The sequence below is a fragment of the Penicillium paradoxum genome (assembly GCF_028828445.1).
Source record: "Penicillium paradoxum strain IBT 22861 chromosome Unknown utg000007l_segment0_segment0, whole genome shotgun sequence".
NCBI classification, from domain to species: domain Eukaryota; kingdom Fungi; phylum Ascomycota; class Eurotiomycetes; order Eurotiales; family Aspergillaceae; genus Penicillium; species Penicillium paradoxum.
In genome coordinates, this window is record NW_026643185.1 from 1,213,183 (window position 1) to 1,230,052 (window position 16,870).

Genomic DNA, 16,870 nt, shown 5'->3' on the forward strand with positions numbered 1-16,870 from the left:
GTAACACAACAAGCTTTCAGACAGTCGATATTCTCGTCAAGCGAGAGAGCTACTGGGAATTCAACTAGCACAGATCTATCATACTTTCAAGGCCATTTCGATTCGTAAGCTACAGCAATGGAATGCTTCCCCTCAGTATCCCTTGTAAAAAATAGCAATCATTGTGTAAAGAGCAAGTTGGGACTCCAGCATTTCACGCAGCTGCATCCTCTGCCTTCTCAAAATCTCGCAAAGCCAACACAATTCGCACATGCTCATAATTCAGTCCACATTCCTCTTCTTGCGCCAGCAAATGCGCAGTTTTGAGAACATTTTTGATTTGTCGGCCATTGAGTTCCAGATTTGAGACGTAATCAAGTTCATCTTCTGAGAAAGGTTTGATTTCCCTGTTGGCCATGAATTGACTCCAAATCTGACGTCTCGCTGCTGGGGTGAGCTCTGGATAACGGATAGAAAGGTGGATTCGTGATTCAAAGGCAGGGTCGATAATCTCCGCACGATTGGTCGTAAGAAACAAGATTCCCTGAATGTGACTTGTTAGTTCATTGACTTGACTGCTTTAGGGGTTGCTGTACCTCATAATATTCCAGTAGTCTCAGGAATATGGAGACTAGCTCGTTTCTTTGGAGGTCGACTGTATTACGAGCCTCCATGAAAACATCTGCTTCATCGAGTAGGATGATGGCTCCCCAGCGAGGGATCATGGTCATAATATTTCTCAACTTATCCTCGACTGCCGAAGCGGTTATACCAAGGTCTGCTGCGCTGAGGATGTAAAGTGGTACTTTCATCACTTCTGCGACACTCTCTGCGGTTAGGGTTTTACCCACTCCAGGGGGACCTTTCAAAAGCATGATAACTCCCCGTCCCTTGCCCTGAATCACATCGTCGAAAGTGTCACGACGGCTAGACTGAGCCCGAGCGAATCCAAGGATTAGCCGCTTCAAATCCTGTTGCGCATGAGGCAGTACCAAAGAGTCGAAGGCCTTGGTATCCCAGACGATTTCCTTCACATTGTCAACAAAAATCTCCATCCATTGTTTCTCTTTAAGGGCATAGCCTCGAAGAACTGGGGTTGCCATGAGCCGTTGGTCATCAGACAGCCCTTGAGTTATTTCATCTGAAACCGAGAAGTCACACTCTGGAGCGAAGGTTTTGTACGCTTCCGTATCGATGATGATCCGACCCTGAATGTTGAGTTTAATCTCACGGTTCATCAGAGGAAGATAGGCTTTCGCGGGACCATCGTAGTATTTGTAGTGATACCCTTGATAGCTTTCCCAAAGCTTACCACGCGCAGTGAGTTCTTCTCTGAGGCGCTTTTGGTCAGTATGATAGGCGAGAGGGATCACTGGCAACCCCATGATAGGCGATGTCCCTTCGTAAGCCAGAATGTAGAGACACTGGCTTGAATATCCGAAGTACTCTCCATCCCAGTCCACATACTTTGATTCGATCTCAAAATTACCCTTCGAATCGATATCTGCAGACTTGAATTGGAAGACACGTTGGACGCCATCAAGAACTTCACAAAATACCAGACAGTCAGGCTCGAAAATGGCCCATAACAGGTCATGTGTCACCACGTTGCTTTTGATGAGGTCGTTCTTTCGAGAAATCGTATCCTTCAACTCCTCGTCTAGGATATCGTAAAGCAACTTCGCATGGTTCGAGGTCGTAGGATCTTGCTCATCCGCGAGAGCTTCGCTGAACTGCGTCCATCGGTGGACAAAGGGCTTAAACGGCTTGCTGAATTCAATCCGATTGAGAGTCAAGGTGAGACCAGGATAGCCGGCCATGACGCCAACGAGAAATTTCTTAAGGGGTGCACTTTGCACAATGATGGAATGGATCTCGAGGCTCTTTCTTCCATCATAGCATTTGATCTTTCTCACAAGCAATGCGTATTTGCTAGAAAGTGAGTTCTCGCTGGGCGCAACCAAGCCCCTTTGCCACTCGTGCGTCCATGAACTGTAGCCTCTTTCATCGGGGGGTGTTTGATAGAGCTTGTGGGCTTCGCAGACTGAACCAGGGGTAGCCTGTTCGGCTTTCTCGGGCATACGGCCTAGAAAGGTCAGTCTTTGGCCAGTGCTTTGGTCCATGAATAAGATTCATACCATTATGATGAGAGGCCATGTCTTTTGAGTAGATCGGGTTCAATTTGGATAAGACGGTGGTCGGTGGTCGGTGGGGGGAGGGAGGGGTGGTAGGATTCGCTATGATCTGAGATTGTGAATATGGTTCAAATCAGATATTCTACATCCAGAGATAGCCACTTGTGTGGTAGCAACGATAGCCACATATGTAGATGAAGTGGGAGTGGTTGATACCGAAGAGAGTGTATTGTGATTATGCAACATCAATGAGCAGCAAAACACCGGAACGGACAACCTGGGAAACCACGTCAAACTTGCGTTTGAAAAGGGCCTAGCCCTGGAGGCTGATTTTGTCGAGTGATACGACCGTCCTAGTGGTCAGCCTTGTCGCTCTCAGCTCAGCGCTTGGGGGCAAGGCAGGGCCACACGGTTGATCGAATAAGGCCGCAAGCAGAAGCTGTCAATAAAGAGCCAGACGAGGAGTCTGAGGTGATAAACAAAGAGAATATCTCTTCATCAATCATTTGGCGCTAGTCCTAAGAATGGGCTTTTTGTGATGGTTTCCCCGTCGTATTTGTCAACAAAAGCAGCAATAGTCCATAAGGCAAAAGCATTCACGAAGACGACAACTGCCAGTCAGGCTGACGAAGGTGCATTCATCATGTCTAAAGAACAGCCCACGAGTAATTAGGCTGCAGGAACAAAAAAGCAAGTCAAAGATTCAGCGTTCCCTTACTTATACTTCATTTCTGACAATGGTAGATTTGGACCATAACCCACACATATGTAATGCCTAAATAAGGTAAAGTATCTATGTTCAATCTAACCTCCCCTTGGAACGCACATATTTGCTTTCTCTCTTCAATCCCTGTCTCTTCTCTATCCTACCTTCTTTCCCCTCTTCTACAGCCTGATGCATGTATTTCTTCTCGGGAATCTTGCAATCCTAATTGTGACAAGAACCATAACAACAAAAGCGAAGGAAAATGAAAGTTTTCTATATTATCAAGACGACGATCTTGTCTTTAAAGCGCCCGATTCATGGACAAGGTTCGTTTCTGAGCTGGTAACCAGCCACGAGGAGTTCTTTCTGACCCGGTGTAATGGAGTCGATCCAGCAGAATCCGATCCCTGTTGGGGAGGTGATATATTGTCGTAATTTCTATTCGAGGGCGCGCCGAAGACCGATGGGAAAAGATTCTTCAGCAGGGAGGGCAGCGAAGGCATACACGCGCAGATAATCGCAACGTCGCACTCCACTACACTCCAATAGATTGCTGGAGTATTGTCATCTGGAGAAAACATATTAGACGTGGTTGGACTGGATTCGACAGGGGGCAACCCACATGTTGTATTGGAAGACTTTGCGAATTTGACAAGAGATTGTAATCGCAGGCAGCTTACCACAGTAATCCTGAAATCCAGTGAGCATAAGAAGTACTGATTGAGTAGGAAACAAGCTTACAGAAAGCCTGTACAGAACATCAAGACGATCAGTAGCTTTTTCCTATCGCTGAGGGATACTCGGATGAGCGGCCCGATTGGGAGACTGATGATCGAAATATCCATTGCAATCTGCATTGCTGCTTTGTACCACGAATAGCTGTTGATGTCGATGCAGCTGCCCTCGTATTCGCCGGTCCACCCGGACCAGAAAAATGGCACAGGAATGCACTGGAAAATCATGACGAAGGTGTTGGAGATTCCAAAGCAGACCGATAGGCCCATCAGGAAGTATGTGATTCGATGGAACTTTTCAGAAGGGAAGATGCGAAGGTAAAATGTGAGGAAGGATAGTTGTGTTAACGCTTCAGCGGCCATGTAGCAGATCTCCGCGATGTAAAGCAGCTGTGGGAACAGTGAGCTGATGGAGAAAATAAATCCTCGAAGGCCACGCTTACCTCCAATTGTTTCGTGATATGATCAAAGGGTATTGTCCAAATATTCGTACCCAGTCCAAACTTTCGCACTACACCTAAGTTAGAATCGAGAGAAGTAGACCAAGACATCGGGGTCCTTACTTGGGAACATCAAGCAATTTAAAGGTGCTGCACAAATCAAAGCCGCGACGATAAGGCCATCGTCGTACCCAAATAGTCGATTAAAAGCGGACCGTTGTACCAAGCGCATAATTACCATTATGAGGGCTAGCATACCAAGGACTCCAGCAAGAATAGGAGAAATATTAGCCTGACTAGCTTCCGGCACCTGGCAGGTGGACATGGTGAGATTTGTCGCCGCTGTGGAATGATTAACGTGGCCCTAGGTGAGCAAAGTCCTGCTATACTCACCAAGGCCTGCCTTTACACCGCATTCTAATGTGGTGCAGCCCGTCGCTTGTGTAAAGAAAGTTGCGTCCATACAGATGCATGTCAAATCCGACGCAGCGCATGCTGATTGGTTCAAGGCAGTAGAGAAACAGTTAAGCTAAGAAATCGACCGAGAGAAGTCAATTCAGTTCCGAAGCAGACTTGAGTGGGAGATCAGTATACCTACTGCACAGGGTGACAAACTACTAAAGGGACTGTCCGCCAATGTCGATGTTGGCATACTGGGCATAGAGACCGAAAAACAAGCTGTGCATCGAAAGCCAAGAATGATTCCTGTTTGGAGTTTCACCGGGCGTTGATGGAAGACTTCCACCCAATGCACACGGCCCAGGATAGTCTACGAAGATATAGAGAGATGTGATCGATGCTCGGAGTATTTGCTCAACAGTGATTTCAAGGGCTGTTTCGACAAGTCATTTCCCATTCATGGCGGGTAGTCCAGATGATCAGGGTGTGCATTGTACTTTCACGTAGTGTAAATGGGGTTGCAGTACTTTTGGCTTCAGAATTCTTCATTGCAAGTTACCTGCAGCTAGTCTGAACCCCTGCACACAGGTAGTGACCTAGGTTGTGGGCATCAAAGGCACTGTAACATGTTCAGGCCAACCAGGAGGCAAATCACACTTATGTACAGGACCAGGGCATTCGTTTTAGTAATTTTTCTTGCTATTTGCCTGCTACTATTCCGAAGTCCTGCTCGCTAATTGTTAAAGTAGATTAGGTATATAAAGAGTTGCAATGTGTTTAGCAAGTCATTGAAGTCCGAAAGTTCTTTCCGGTGTTTATCTGAAGGATAACTGGGATATTTGCTGGGTGGTCAGAGTCGATAGTAGGAGCGAACCACGACAGTCTTGCCTCCATTTGCAGGAATTTAATGGGGGCCGTGAGTACGGAGGATTCCTCGGTTTCAGAATATCCCAGCAGGCAAATTAGGGAGTACGGAGTATTCCGTAATCTCTGACACGCTAAATTTCATGAAAGTGGTCCGAGTTTTGTCTCTTTTGACAATTCAAAAAGCAGGACGGATCATCTCGTGAGGACGAATCAAAATAGAACGTGAGATTACCAGAAAACGTCCGGTGTGCGATTGGCATGTGAGTGCTGTTAGCTTGGGGCTAAAAAGATCAGTCGAGTGCTCCAAGAAGAATAGATCATCCTCGATGCAATCCCACGGTGCTCTGTGTCAGAACTTTGACAAGATCCGCACAGACCCAGAGAGAGACGGCAGGGAATTCCGTGCCGTGCAATAAGCGACCGTTAACTGTCGATTCCGTGAAGGCTGCCAATGGCAATGATATGCATAGGGGGCCAGCCTCTTGTTAACAATGGGCTGACTCGACCTCCGATCGATTGCTCCCGGGTCCGAACAAACCCATATTTTCGACAATTACAAACCGAACCCCTCTATTGGTCCACTCATCATTAGACAGAGAACCAATGCCTCGCGGATGGAGGAAGGGACTATGTAAGTGGGGATTCATGTTCAACGAGGAGAATCGTCCGGGAATTGTCTGTGGTGCAAGCTTCCACCAATGGCACGACCAGAGATAAAGTGTATCAAAAGTACCCCTCTGCCATTGACCTTGCTCAGGATGGGCTTTCTTCTCAACTATTCTAGCTACCCCTACTCGCCTCATCTGTAGCCACCATGTTGTTTGTCGCGCTCGCGACGGTAGTCTTGGGGGCCGCTGTGCTCTACGCGATAAAAGCCATATTAACCCCCAGACAGATTCCTGCGCCATTGCCACCAGGACCTATAGGAAAGCCTCTCGTGGGAAATATCTCCGATCTGCCACCTCCAGGCGCGCAAGACTGGATTCATTGGTCGAAGCACAAAGAGCTCTATGGTACGAGTCAACAGCGATGCGACCCTCGGAATCCGGACTATCCCGCTGACATGCAGATGTGACATGGCTTCAGGGCCGATCAGTTCTATCACTGTCTTGGGACAAACGATTGTCATAATCAATGACAATGAAATCGCGACCGAACTCCTAAATAAACGCTCTGCGATATATTCCTCGCGTCCAAATCTAGTATTCGCATCACAAATGTCAGTTTCCGAGCTCAAGATAAACAACTTCACATCCCTGATATCGGTTTGAATAGGGTGGGTTGGGAGCATATTTTGGCAATGCAAACCTACTCTGACCGGTTTCGCGCTTACCGTAAAGCCATGCAACCATACCTCGGTTCAGAGACAGCGATTTCCCAGTATAACTCCTTGCAAGAAGTCGAGGTCCACCGTTTCCTGCTGCGTGTGCGCCAAGACCCATCAAAGCTTAGCCAGCACGTCCAGACGTAAGTTATCACACGCACAAATAAGGGGATTTGTGACATTAATATCCCGTTCAATTCAGGGAAGCAGGGGCAATCATTCTCAAAATTGCCTATGGTTATAACATTGAGCCTCATCAAGTAGATCCGCTGGTTCATATCGCGAATCTCGCCCTCGATCACTTTTCCAAAGCTGGAACCCCGGGCGCTTGGTTGGTGGACATGATACCAATTCGTGAGTGGTCCCCCAAAGGGAGACATGGGAATCAGAGTTAATAATGACAGTGAAATATGTTCCTATCTGGTTCCCAGGGGCTGGTTTTAAGCGCACTGCGCAGGAATGGAAGAAGAACCTTGAGACTGTTATGGACAAGCCGTATGCCTTCGTTCGCAAACGTATGGATGCTGGCGAGTTCCAGCCATCTTACCTCGCGAATCTTTTCAAGGAGTCGGGTTATCCACCAGTTGGGTCCGAGGAAGAGCTTGTAGCCAAATGGACAGCCGGGTCTCTTTACACGGGGGGTGCTGATACCGTATGTCCTTCTTCCGCGCAGAGTTGGATGCCTCGACTGACAATTTCCAGACCGTTTCTTCTATTGAGACATTCTTTATGGCAATGACCGCATACCCTGAAGTGCAACACAAGGCTCAGGAGGAACTTGATCGAGTATTGGGAGTTGGACGCCTGCCGGGGGTGGCCGATCGTGGCAATCTCCCATACATCGAAGCTCTTGTGAAGGAGGTCCTTCGTTGGCATCCCGTGGCGCCAATGGGAATCCCACACATGTCCATTGATGATGACACGTGGGAAGGCTATCATATTCCGAAGGGATCGTTGATTATGGCCAATATTTGGTGCGTTTGAAACTGACATCATACCTTAAATCAGACTGTTAATTTTTGCTACAGGTCCATGACCCATGATCCTGAAGTATATCACGACCCCATGACATTTAACCCAGAACGGTTCCTGGAGATCGATGGGAGAGAACCAGAGTTGGATCCTCACACGATCGTTTTCGGATTCGGCCGTCGCGTTTGCCCCGGTCGTTTCCTTGCTGACAACACAATTTATCTAAGCGTTGCCCGGTCACTGACAGTGTTCAATGTTATCAAGGCTGTTGAGAATGGTAAGGAAGTTGATGTCAATCCGGAATTCCAGGCAGGTGTTATTAGCCACCCGGTTCCATGGAAGTTCAATATCATACCACGAAGTGCAGCACATGAGTCTCTGATCTTGTCTGTGGAGACGGAGCATCCTTGGGAGCAAAGCAATGCTCCTGATCTGGAGAATATCTAATATCATTCACTTGGATGAGGCATAGCTCGCCTTGAGCTACATTAATATCTTTAATACTAGGATATACATATTACTTTCCTACTTCATCCCCAGGATAGTAATTACGACAGCAGTATACTGTCGATGGTCTATCTAGAGATGCAGAAGAAGTAAACTTGTCAATGAAGCATATTACCAACCCCAACCATGCGCAGTAATAAGGATAGTCCAGAATGCCTCACTAAACCCCGGTACTATTGTCTCATTTTGCAGAGAAAGGTGGATCGCTTAAGTTGTTTTGAACGAGAGGGCCTTTTTGGTAACAAAGAAAAGAGTGGGTAGGTCAGGAGATTACTGCGGCTTGAGACCTTTGGATCTTTTATATTTGCAGTCGTTTGATCGCATACATCATGAACACCGCAAATTTCCGAGATATTGGAGAGAGAAAGAATTGTCTAGGTATAATATACTAGCCATAACACTGGCAACACTGGCAAAAGTTTTAGTAGATACAGATGCATTATAGAGGGATGATACACGCAATATGTACGAACAGATTTAGGTAAGATCCAGGCGCAGCAAACACGGGTGTAATGCCTGAATGCTCAGCAAATCCTATAAAAACCCCTAGAATTCCCACTTGAGGAGCTTTTCCTCTTCCCACAAGTCTTTCAGACCCCCAGGAAACGCTTTATATCTCTCCATTCCTTTCCTCGTCCTTTAGGGTTCTCATTGACACGTGTCCACGCTCTTCCCGATTCGGCCTTTTCCCAATGTCGTCCCCATGATACCCCATGCTCCATGGACGCGACTAGTTTTGTTTATCTTTCTACTTTTGGCCTCACACTCTGGCTTTGTATAACCCCAGCATGCTTGTGAGAGTCTCTTGGTTTCTACCACAATCATCAATGTGTTCGTCATAAGGACCTCCCAAAGCTTAGCCGCCTGCTAATCTATATCCTCTCGAACAGAGACAGTGTACGGACAACACTTTCGATTCATCGCATGATGGTGGGGATCAACCATGGGTCTCTACCTGACCAATAGCTACTATGGTCGCTGCATGAGATCAACAATCACAATCCGGTCACGCAAATTTACAACGATGAACGGCATGTCTGAGGGGCTTCAAGATATCATGAACTTGATAATCGTTGGGCATGTCTCTCTTTGCAAAACTTTGCCATTTTGCTCTCTCGGGCGTGATGTACCTTCAGCACAACGTACGTTCCCACAAATGACGAGGTGACCTTAGGCCAGATGTTATTGTCATTCAATATCGCAGTGTGGATAGAGACCATCGACGTTTCTTTTGGGCGACAGTGTGTTACAACTCCCATTCGTCACAATCCACAGGAGGTGCATACATTTGATGAATACCAATCGACAACATTTTCACAGCGAGCAGGACGACACCAAATTTCGATCGACTGTATATACCCCGGTTATATGGCATACCACAGTCCCACAACCATTTTCATGGCAGTAAGGGTTGCGAAATCTGTTCATTTCACATTGTCACTCAGAGCTGTGGCTCATGCTGTGGTGGTTCTGTTTATCTTTGTACATCTGTGCCAAGGGGAAACAACAACCTTCTTGGATTTTGATCGAATTTGCGCACTTCATGCTCCGGATTGGCTTCAACGCTGCGCAGTCTCTGGCACCTTGTGAAACAGTTGTACGACTTTATATATATCATCTACACAGTGCCTCCTTTTTCTATTTGATGATTCGCAATCTGTTCACTTCAAAGCATGGCTATTTCACGCGCCAGTTTACCAGTGAGCCTGTCATGACCTGCATAACCCTCCAATACACTTCACAGGGTCCACCGCAAATACTACTGATGCATCGAGAATGTGGACCATTCACCCAGGCCTATCAGGCTAGGAAGGAATGCCTTGGAGCTTGCAGCCCCTCGGAAGCACCTCATCTCTGTTTTGGCTGCAGTGAAACAACTCCAGTATGCGAGTAGTTGCATCTCCAGACTCGGCGACTGAGGATTGCAAAGCCAAAGCCCATTTTCAATTCGCCATATTGAATGATATTAATGCGTGTGATGCACAGAACAGTGAGGACGACGACGGGTTTCTTCTTTTGCTGTGCAAATGACTTTCAATCGCTCGATACTTGATTAGGCATAGCTCAATCAAAATGCCATGAACCCGCACATCGACGGTTATATTGGCCAAACCAAGGCATCAATGAATGCTATTTTTCAGTGGCATTATGGAACCAAGGAACATAGGTGGTGACATCTTACTTGAACCATCAAATTGTACGTCAAAGAAGCGATCTTCACTCCTTCTGGTGGGCACTGGAAAGCGAATAATATCATCTGCAAATGCATACTTATCAACCCAAGAAATTGCATCATCTAGTGCAAATACCGATCAAATGCGGAGAGCGCGAGGGAGAGACCGCAAATCCAGAAGTGAGCCCCTCGGCTTCAAACTCTATGGCAGGAAATCCGAGCATGATGGGTTGGACTTTGTACGCTGTAAGGCTTCAAAGGAGGGATATTCAAAGAAAGGAAAATCGACAAAGTGGCCATCCAGGCTAGCTCTGGTGCACCACTCAAGCCGTGGATATTTTCCACTCATCTCAGAGGTTAAAGATGACATTGAAATACTCCTACCTCTGCTTCTTACACTGATATTGAGATGGTCAATCCATGTTCAAAGTCGGCTAGAGGACAATCAAGATCGCTATGCACGGGGGATCTTGAAAAGTGTGTTGATCATTCCTTCCATTGGGCGTGGCAGTCAAGCCTAAGAAGGCGCAGAAAAGAGACATCTTGTCCATTCGAAATCTAGCTACGTTACAGGATTTGCAGTGATCCAAACCGGAACAACTGTACGTGCTGCACATTCCGTATGGGATTCGTCAGAAATTGTCGCCCAATGGTTTGTGCTACGATATGAGGCTTTCAAAGGTACGATCATGCGTACAAACTTCAAGATTTCCGAGAATTGGAGTCGATATGAGTGGCAAGACCGGGGCTCAACCCATAGTCAAGGTCTGTACTGGATGGAAAAAAGCAATATCCCAGTCAAAGGCCTTCTAGACCCAGATCAGCTAGATCTATCGGCGGAGCTACGTCGGAACTTTGCGGATTACTGGGGGGTGCGTATCAGAGGACTGAACCTGGGTCTGCATACGCTAACACCAGCTCGGAATGAGCGCCCAATCATGCAATTCTACTGGGCTGAGCGCTATAACAGCGTGGAGCAGCTTGCAAGGCTAGTCCATCGATTACAGTCGTTGAGATATATCAGCCATTAGAAGTTGAAGGAAAGTGCGATGTGAAAGCAGCTACAAACAATACCTACGGAATTCAAAAATGGGTTGGCATATTGAGTAGTATTCCAGTGCCTTCTTTGCTCACAACTATGTGATGTGTTGCAAGTTTTCAAGCTCTTGTCTGCCTGGATAAGAGAACAGAAGGTAGCTCAAGAATATTTCTCCTCTGCAATTCGTTCGTGTTAGGTGAAGGATTTGTCTAATAAAGATTCTCAATTATACACGCACATTGACGAAATGCGGGAGAAGCAACAATCAATTCCAAGCTCCAAGAAGAGCGCACGCCATTCTCATTGAAATTTGCAACATACCGAATCAGCCTTAGAGCAAAGGGAGATATGCAAGCGAGATACTCATACACCCCAGCGTGTGTGAGTCAAGATCTCTCAATCTTTTCCTCTTCGAGGAGAGATACACAAAGCCCGAACCTCTTGTGATTACGTTCTATGGTACGGGGAGAATGGACTGGGGCTGGCGATTAGCCTACCACTAGTAGGTATCAAATAGCTCAGAGTTCATAGTGGGTGGGATATGCTATGGGTAAGTCTCCCATGAAAATTAATTCACCTCAAAACGTCGTTTACTGATGAATCTGTAGCGTTTCATCGCCGGGAATGGAGGAACTCTGGGTTCTCGGACCACAATTGATTCTAACTTGAGCTACAACCTTAGGTTGGCCAGCTATGCGAGTTACCCAGTACAACAGTTGAGCACAATCCAAAAGTCCGTGGCTTCATGGAACCCTCGAGGACTGTCCGTCTGAAAGGTAAGGCTACAAACCGGCAGGGCAAAGAAGAACCACATGAAGAATCGACTCTTATCACCGAATGGGTGTCCGTTATGAAAGTAGCATTGGATTAGTTTGAATCTACACTCATTCTGCTATCACCTCTGCCTCTAAGGAGTTTGTTTCCACTGAAGATGATAGCACCAGCTGCGAAGGTGATAGAGCTGCTCGTTCATCTAAAGCATCAACTGTATCCTATGTCCACTGGATAAAGAGCAGCCATTGTCGGTAGCTTTTCAAATGGCAAAACATGGTGGATGAATTTGAAGATGCTATGACACGGCAAACTACGATCTTCGATGACTTTCAAAAATATTTCCCCAAAAATCGTTCGGCCTCGCGAGATGGCCACTTCGAGAGCACCGGGCAATTTAGTGGCTAGAGTAGAGGATCAGCTCCAGGCTTCAGCAACTGCTTTGTCAAATGTAGCATGTCTCTTTTTGTGGCCGTGACCAAAGCGAGTCGGCTATTTGAAATTCCCTCAACTGGTGTCCCACTCTCGACGAGCAATCGAACTGATACGCATGGACGTACAGGGTCCAAATATAGTGGTTCACGAGGCGGGTCGCTGTTATAACTCCCCGGTATTCACCGTTGTGGCCACGAACGGCATCAAGCACCACATGTTCCTCCTTACGGAGCAACTCTGTGACTAGAAAGAGCAGGTGCAAAGACTCTGAACGATCTGGATAAGTCGCTCTAGTATCAAAGCCTTTATCGTGGAATATTCAACCAGTGTAGTCTTGCAATCCATATTCTCTGCATCTAACTGTAGCTTCCATTGATCAAGTACTGCTTGGAATTGTTCAAGTGTGCAAACAGCCGCCGAGGGGGCCAGAAGTGAAGTAAGATTTCTCAGATAATGCCTCAAAGTAGCACAGGACACTATGATAATGTCGGATAATCCTTACCACCTTTCTCTGGTAAAAACCTTGAAACTCCAACGTGCCCTGCACAGCGAGTGGAGCTGAGTTTCTTCGTGCAGAAAGAACCTCGTTCGGACCTGAGTCAGCCTGTCGGAGCATGAGATCGGCATACCGGAAGTTTAGTTTATCCTGTCCACGCAGTATTTTTGATAATTAGTCAGATAGTCATATTTCCTGCTGGAAGAGTGGATACAGAAATACAGAGATTTCAACTCCCTTGATTGGACCCCTACTATACTGAATACCACGTCAGTTAACAGTTATGAGCCCGGTTCGCACGAGATAAGGCCGCTATTCACAAGATATAGCGCCTATCAGCACCTAAAAACTGCACAGCAACCTCCAAAGCTACACAATAGCCCGCTAAGGCTATATAGCACCTAACCCTAACAATAGAAGCATTAACAATTCTCTCCGCCACAAAGGGCGAAAAACTGAAGGACTCGCCCTAATAGCGCACCTAGTTCGCCCGGGTAAAGCTATATACGATATAAAAATAAGTCTAGAAGCACTATAACCTAGATACCCCCCCGATAGAGAGACCGGTTAGGAAAGAAGAGCCTATTAGGCCGGAATACCCCTACGGAGGGACCGAATTAGATAAAAGAGATTAGAGAGATAAAATAGATATCTTTAAAGTAGACTAATCGAAATAGGATAGGGAGATAAAAGGACTTTCTAATATAAATAACTATATTTATACCTTCCTAGACCTAATCTACTATACCGCTATTACCGACTATTAGACCCTATATAAGAAACTAGTATACCTTAGAGATCGCTTCGTAAGATCGACTATATACGAGGAGGAAGTCCGAATAAAGTAGAAGGTCTTTACTATCTAAAAGCCGACTAGAGATATCGAATAATAGCTTAAATAATAGAATACCCTAAGGGAGTAAGCTATTAGCCTCGGTATTAATAACGGAGACGTAAATAGGGACTTCCTATATACTATTAAAGAGGTCTTACCTATTTAGTAGTAAGGAAGATATTAAGAGATCGTTATAGATAAGAAAGTCTACTAAACCTATAATCTCCTCGAGTCGTTCCGTATAATAAATTAAGAAATAGGGGTATAAAAGGTATTATCTACTATACCCCTAAAAGGGGTATTTTTAACCTAGTAGAGATACTAAGAAGTAAAGTCCTAGTCCTAAACTAAGGAGGTAATCCTATTTAAAAAGAAGAGGTACCTATATAGGAACCCCTACTATTTATATAAAATAGTAATATATTAGTATCTTAATAAGGAAAACCGCCCTAAAGGGACCTATATTAACCCTAGAAAGCTAGAAAAGATTAAGTAAAAACTCGCTAAAGAGCCTACTTAGAAGAAATAGGTAGAAAAGAAGGTAGAAAAGGTATAGTAAATTTAGTAAACTTAGTAAACTTAGTAATATTAGTAACCTTAGAAGGAAGAGTTTATAAATTAAGTAAGCTTCGCTACTACCCCTATACCGTATATTAGTACCCTTAAGCCCTATACTAGAGAGTAGGGGGGGTAGCTCGGACTAGTAAATATACTCTCTTACTTACTAAAAATAGAGAACCTATCTTAAAAGATAGATAGATCCTTAATATAGGATCTAGTACCTATATCTATAATAATAGAGATCTTTTTATCGACTTTATACCCTAGATTTCGGATCTTACGATAGAAGATAGCACTACCTAGGTACTAGGAAAGGGGAAGGTTAGACTAGTAGGTAGATATCTAGTAAAAGGTAAAATAGAGATTATACTTAGTAATACCCTCTATTCCCCTAGCTTCTATATAAACCTAATATCCTATTCTATACTAAAAAAGAAGGGCGGGATATAGTACTAGCGTATAAACTATATTAGAGACCCTAATAATAGACTAGTTATCTACGTTAACCTTTAGGACTAGTTTAATCTCTAGATCTTTAATTAACCTAGAGAACTTATATAGCCCTAGTAAGCCTATTTTATAGAGAGAAAGTCTATAAAACCTTAATAATTAAGAGCCTTATTAGATATCTAGTACCGATAGCTTACCTATATTAACTAGCGAAGCGCTATAAAACTCGCTACTATAGTAGATAGAGTTATTTTTAACGATAAAGAAAAGGAGTCTACTAAAATATAGGTATTATACTAGATTTATTAGCTAGGTCGTATACTAAGGTAGATATTAAGACGCGTAGTTAGACGTACTTTCGGACGATTTAGAAGAGTATACTTTAATCTTATTTAGTTACCGCTAATAGAGAATAAGTACCGCTAGATCTCTTATTTTTACTTAGAAGGTCCTAGGTTTTATTAGCTAATAACCTATAAAATAAAGCTTAAGTGTTAGCTAGCGATTAATTATTTTATAGAACTAGTAAGAAACTAATAGGATCTATTAATTAAAGCCTTCTAATACGATAATAAGTCCTTAGTTAGAAAACCTACGGAATATAGCCTTACTTCTAATAGTATCCTTATATATTATAACCCCCTAGGGTACTCTAAAATAAATAGTTATACCGAAAGATCCGGTAGTATAATTATTATCTATATACGTATATTTATACTTAAAGGAAAGCTCCTAAAAGATCTATAGCTAGAGGCCGCTAACGCTATAGTATAGTTACTAAATCGTACGCTGATATATATTACTACCGAAAACCGCTAGGTTATACTATAGGAGGAGGTACGGAAGGAGTTCGTACTATAGGCGCCGAGGATTAACCTATTAAATATTAAACTATATAGAAGTTTAGTATACTATAGGATCGATAAATAGATCTAGTCTAATAAAATAAACCTACGAGCTAAGATCGGATTCTTAGTTAGCTATATAGTATTAAATATCTAGAAAATCTAGTTTCTATATAATAGGAAAGTGAAGCCTATTAGGGATATAGTATTTAATAAAACTCGTAAATATATCTCTAATTATAATAGATATTAGCTTATTCTAATACTAATATAGTAAGAACCTTAGGAAATTACTATAGAAGAGTTTACCTAGGTACTTAATCGCGTGATAGCTAGTTAAGATACTAGCGAAATAGAAGAGAGAGATTATTAAGATCTATAGGAAGCTTAGTCTAATAATCTATAAGAAACTTAGTACTATAATTATTAAGGATCTTAGTAAGGATCTTAGTAAGAAAACTAGTAGAATATATAGTAGAACTCTCTATAGAGAGAGATAGCTAGTAAAGTTAGTTAGTGAGATACTACCCTATTTTAGGGGGTAGACTAATAAATAGTCCTACCCTCCCTAAAAACTACGATTATATAGTAAATACCTAAGATCTATAAACCCCGAGCCCCGCTAGATATATTTCCGGATAAACCCCTTCCTCCGCTCCCTATTATACCGCTATAAGAACCCTATACGTAGGATCACTATACTACCCTTAGTTAGGGGGTAGATATACTAGGGGATCTAGAGGATCTAGTTAGCGACTAAGCTTAGAATAATAAAGCTATTCCTACTATAGAAGATAAGCTAGAAAATAAGCTAGAAAGATAACTATAGGCGGAACTTCTCGCTCTAAGTAGATAAATTATAGGAGATATTAATACTAGTAATATTATTAGTAGAAAGCGAAGGCGTTAAACTAGGTAAGATAAAGACTATATCTATATAATAATTATAGAAGCTATAGACGAAAAGGAAGACCCTCCTATACTACTATATACTTTCACTATAGGACTATATACTAAGAAACCCGAAATTAGATAATATTAAGATAATCTCCCCTTAGTCCTAAAACACTATAAAGATATTATAAACTATCTATTTTAGGAAGGCTTTCTCGTAGTAATAAGAAAGGAGATTAACTCTCTAATAGAAAAGGAAACCTATAAGATTATAGAGAGACTAAAGGATAGAGGTAAGTAAATACTAC

At 43.8% G+C, this 16,870-nt stretch overlaps 3 protein-coding genes across 3 annotated transcripts; 1 reads left to right on the forward strand and 2 right to left on the reverse strand.

Annotated features, from left to right (window-relative positions):
• Positions 1-193: 193 nt before the first annotated feature.
• On the reverse strand, positions 194-2,136 carry N7457_008040 (ATP-binding protein; the record flags this gene model as incomplete). The annotated part of the gene is made up of 3 exons (XM_057179083.1): positions 194-523; positions 576-2,065; positions 2,118-2,136. The coding sequence occupies 3 exons, from the start codon at positions 2,134-2,136 to the stop codon at positions 194-196; spliced, it is 1,839 nt and encodes a 612-aa protein (XP_057027469.1).
• Positions 2,137-3,557: 1,421 nt separating this feature from the next.
• On the reverse strand, positions 3,558-4,319 carry N7457_008041 (uncharacterized protein; the record flags this gene model as incomplete). The annotated part of the gene is made up of 3 exons (XM_057179084.1): positions 3,558-3,944; positions 3,998-4,065; positions 4,253-4,319. The coding sequence occupies 3 exons, from the start codon at positions 4,317-4,319 to the stop codon at positions 3,558-3,560; spliced, it is 522 nt and encodes a 173-aa protein (XP_057027470.1).
• A 1,755-nt stretch (positions 4,320-6,074) lies between these two features.
• On the forward strand, positions 6,075-8,003 carry N7457_008042 (cytochrome P450; the record flags this gene model as incomplete). Its single annotated transcript, XM_057179085.1, has 7 exons — positions 6,075-6,273; positions 6,347-6,479; positions 6,536-6,727; positions 6,787-6,938; positions 6,989-7,236; positions 7,287-7,558; positions 7,613-8,003. The coding sequence occupies 7 exons, from the start codon at positions 6,075-6,077 to the stop codon at positions 8,001-8,003; spliced, it is 1,587 nt and encodes a 528-aa protein (XP_057027471.1).
• Between the last annotated feature and the right edge of the window lie 8,867 nt (positions 8,004-16,870).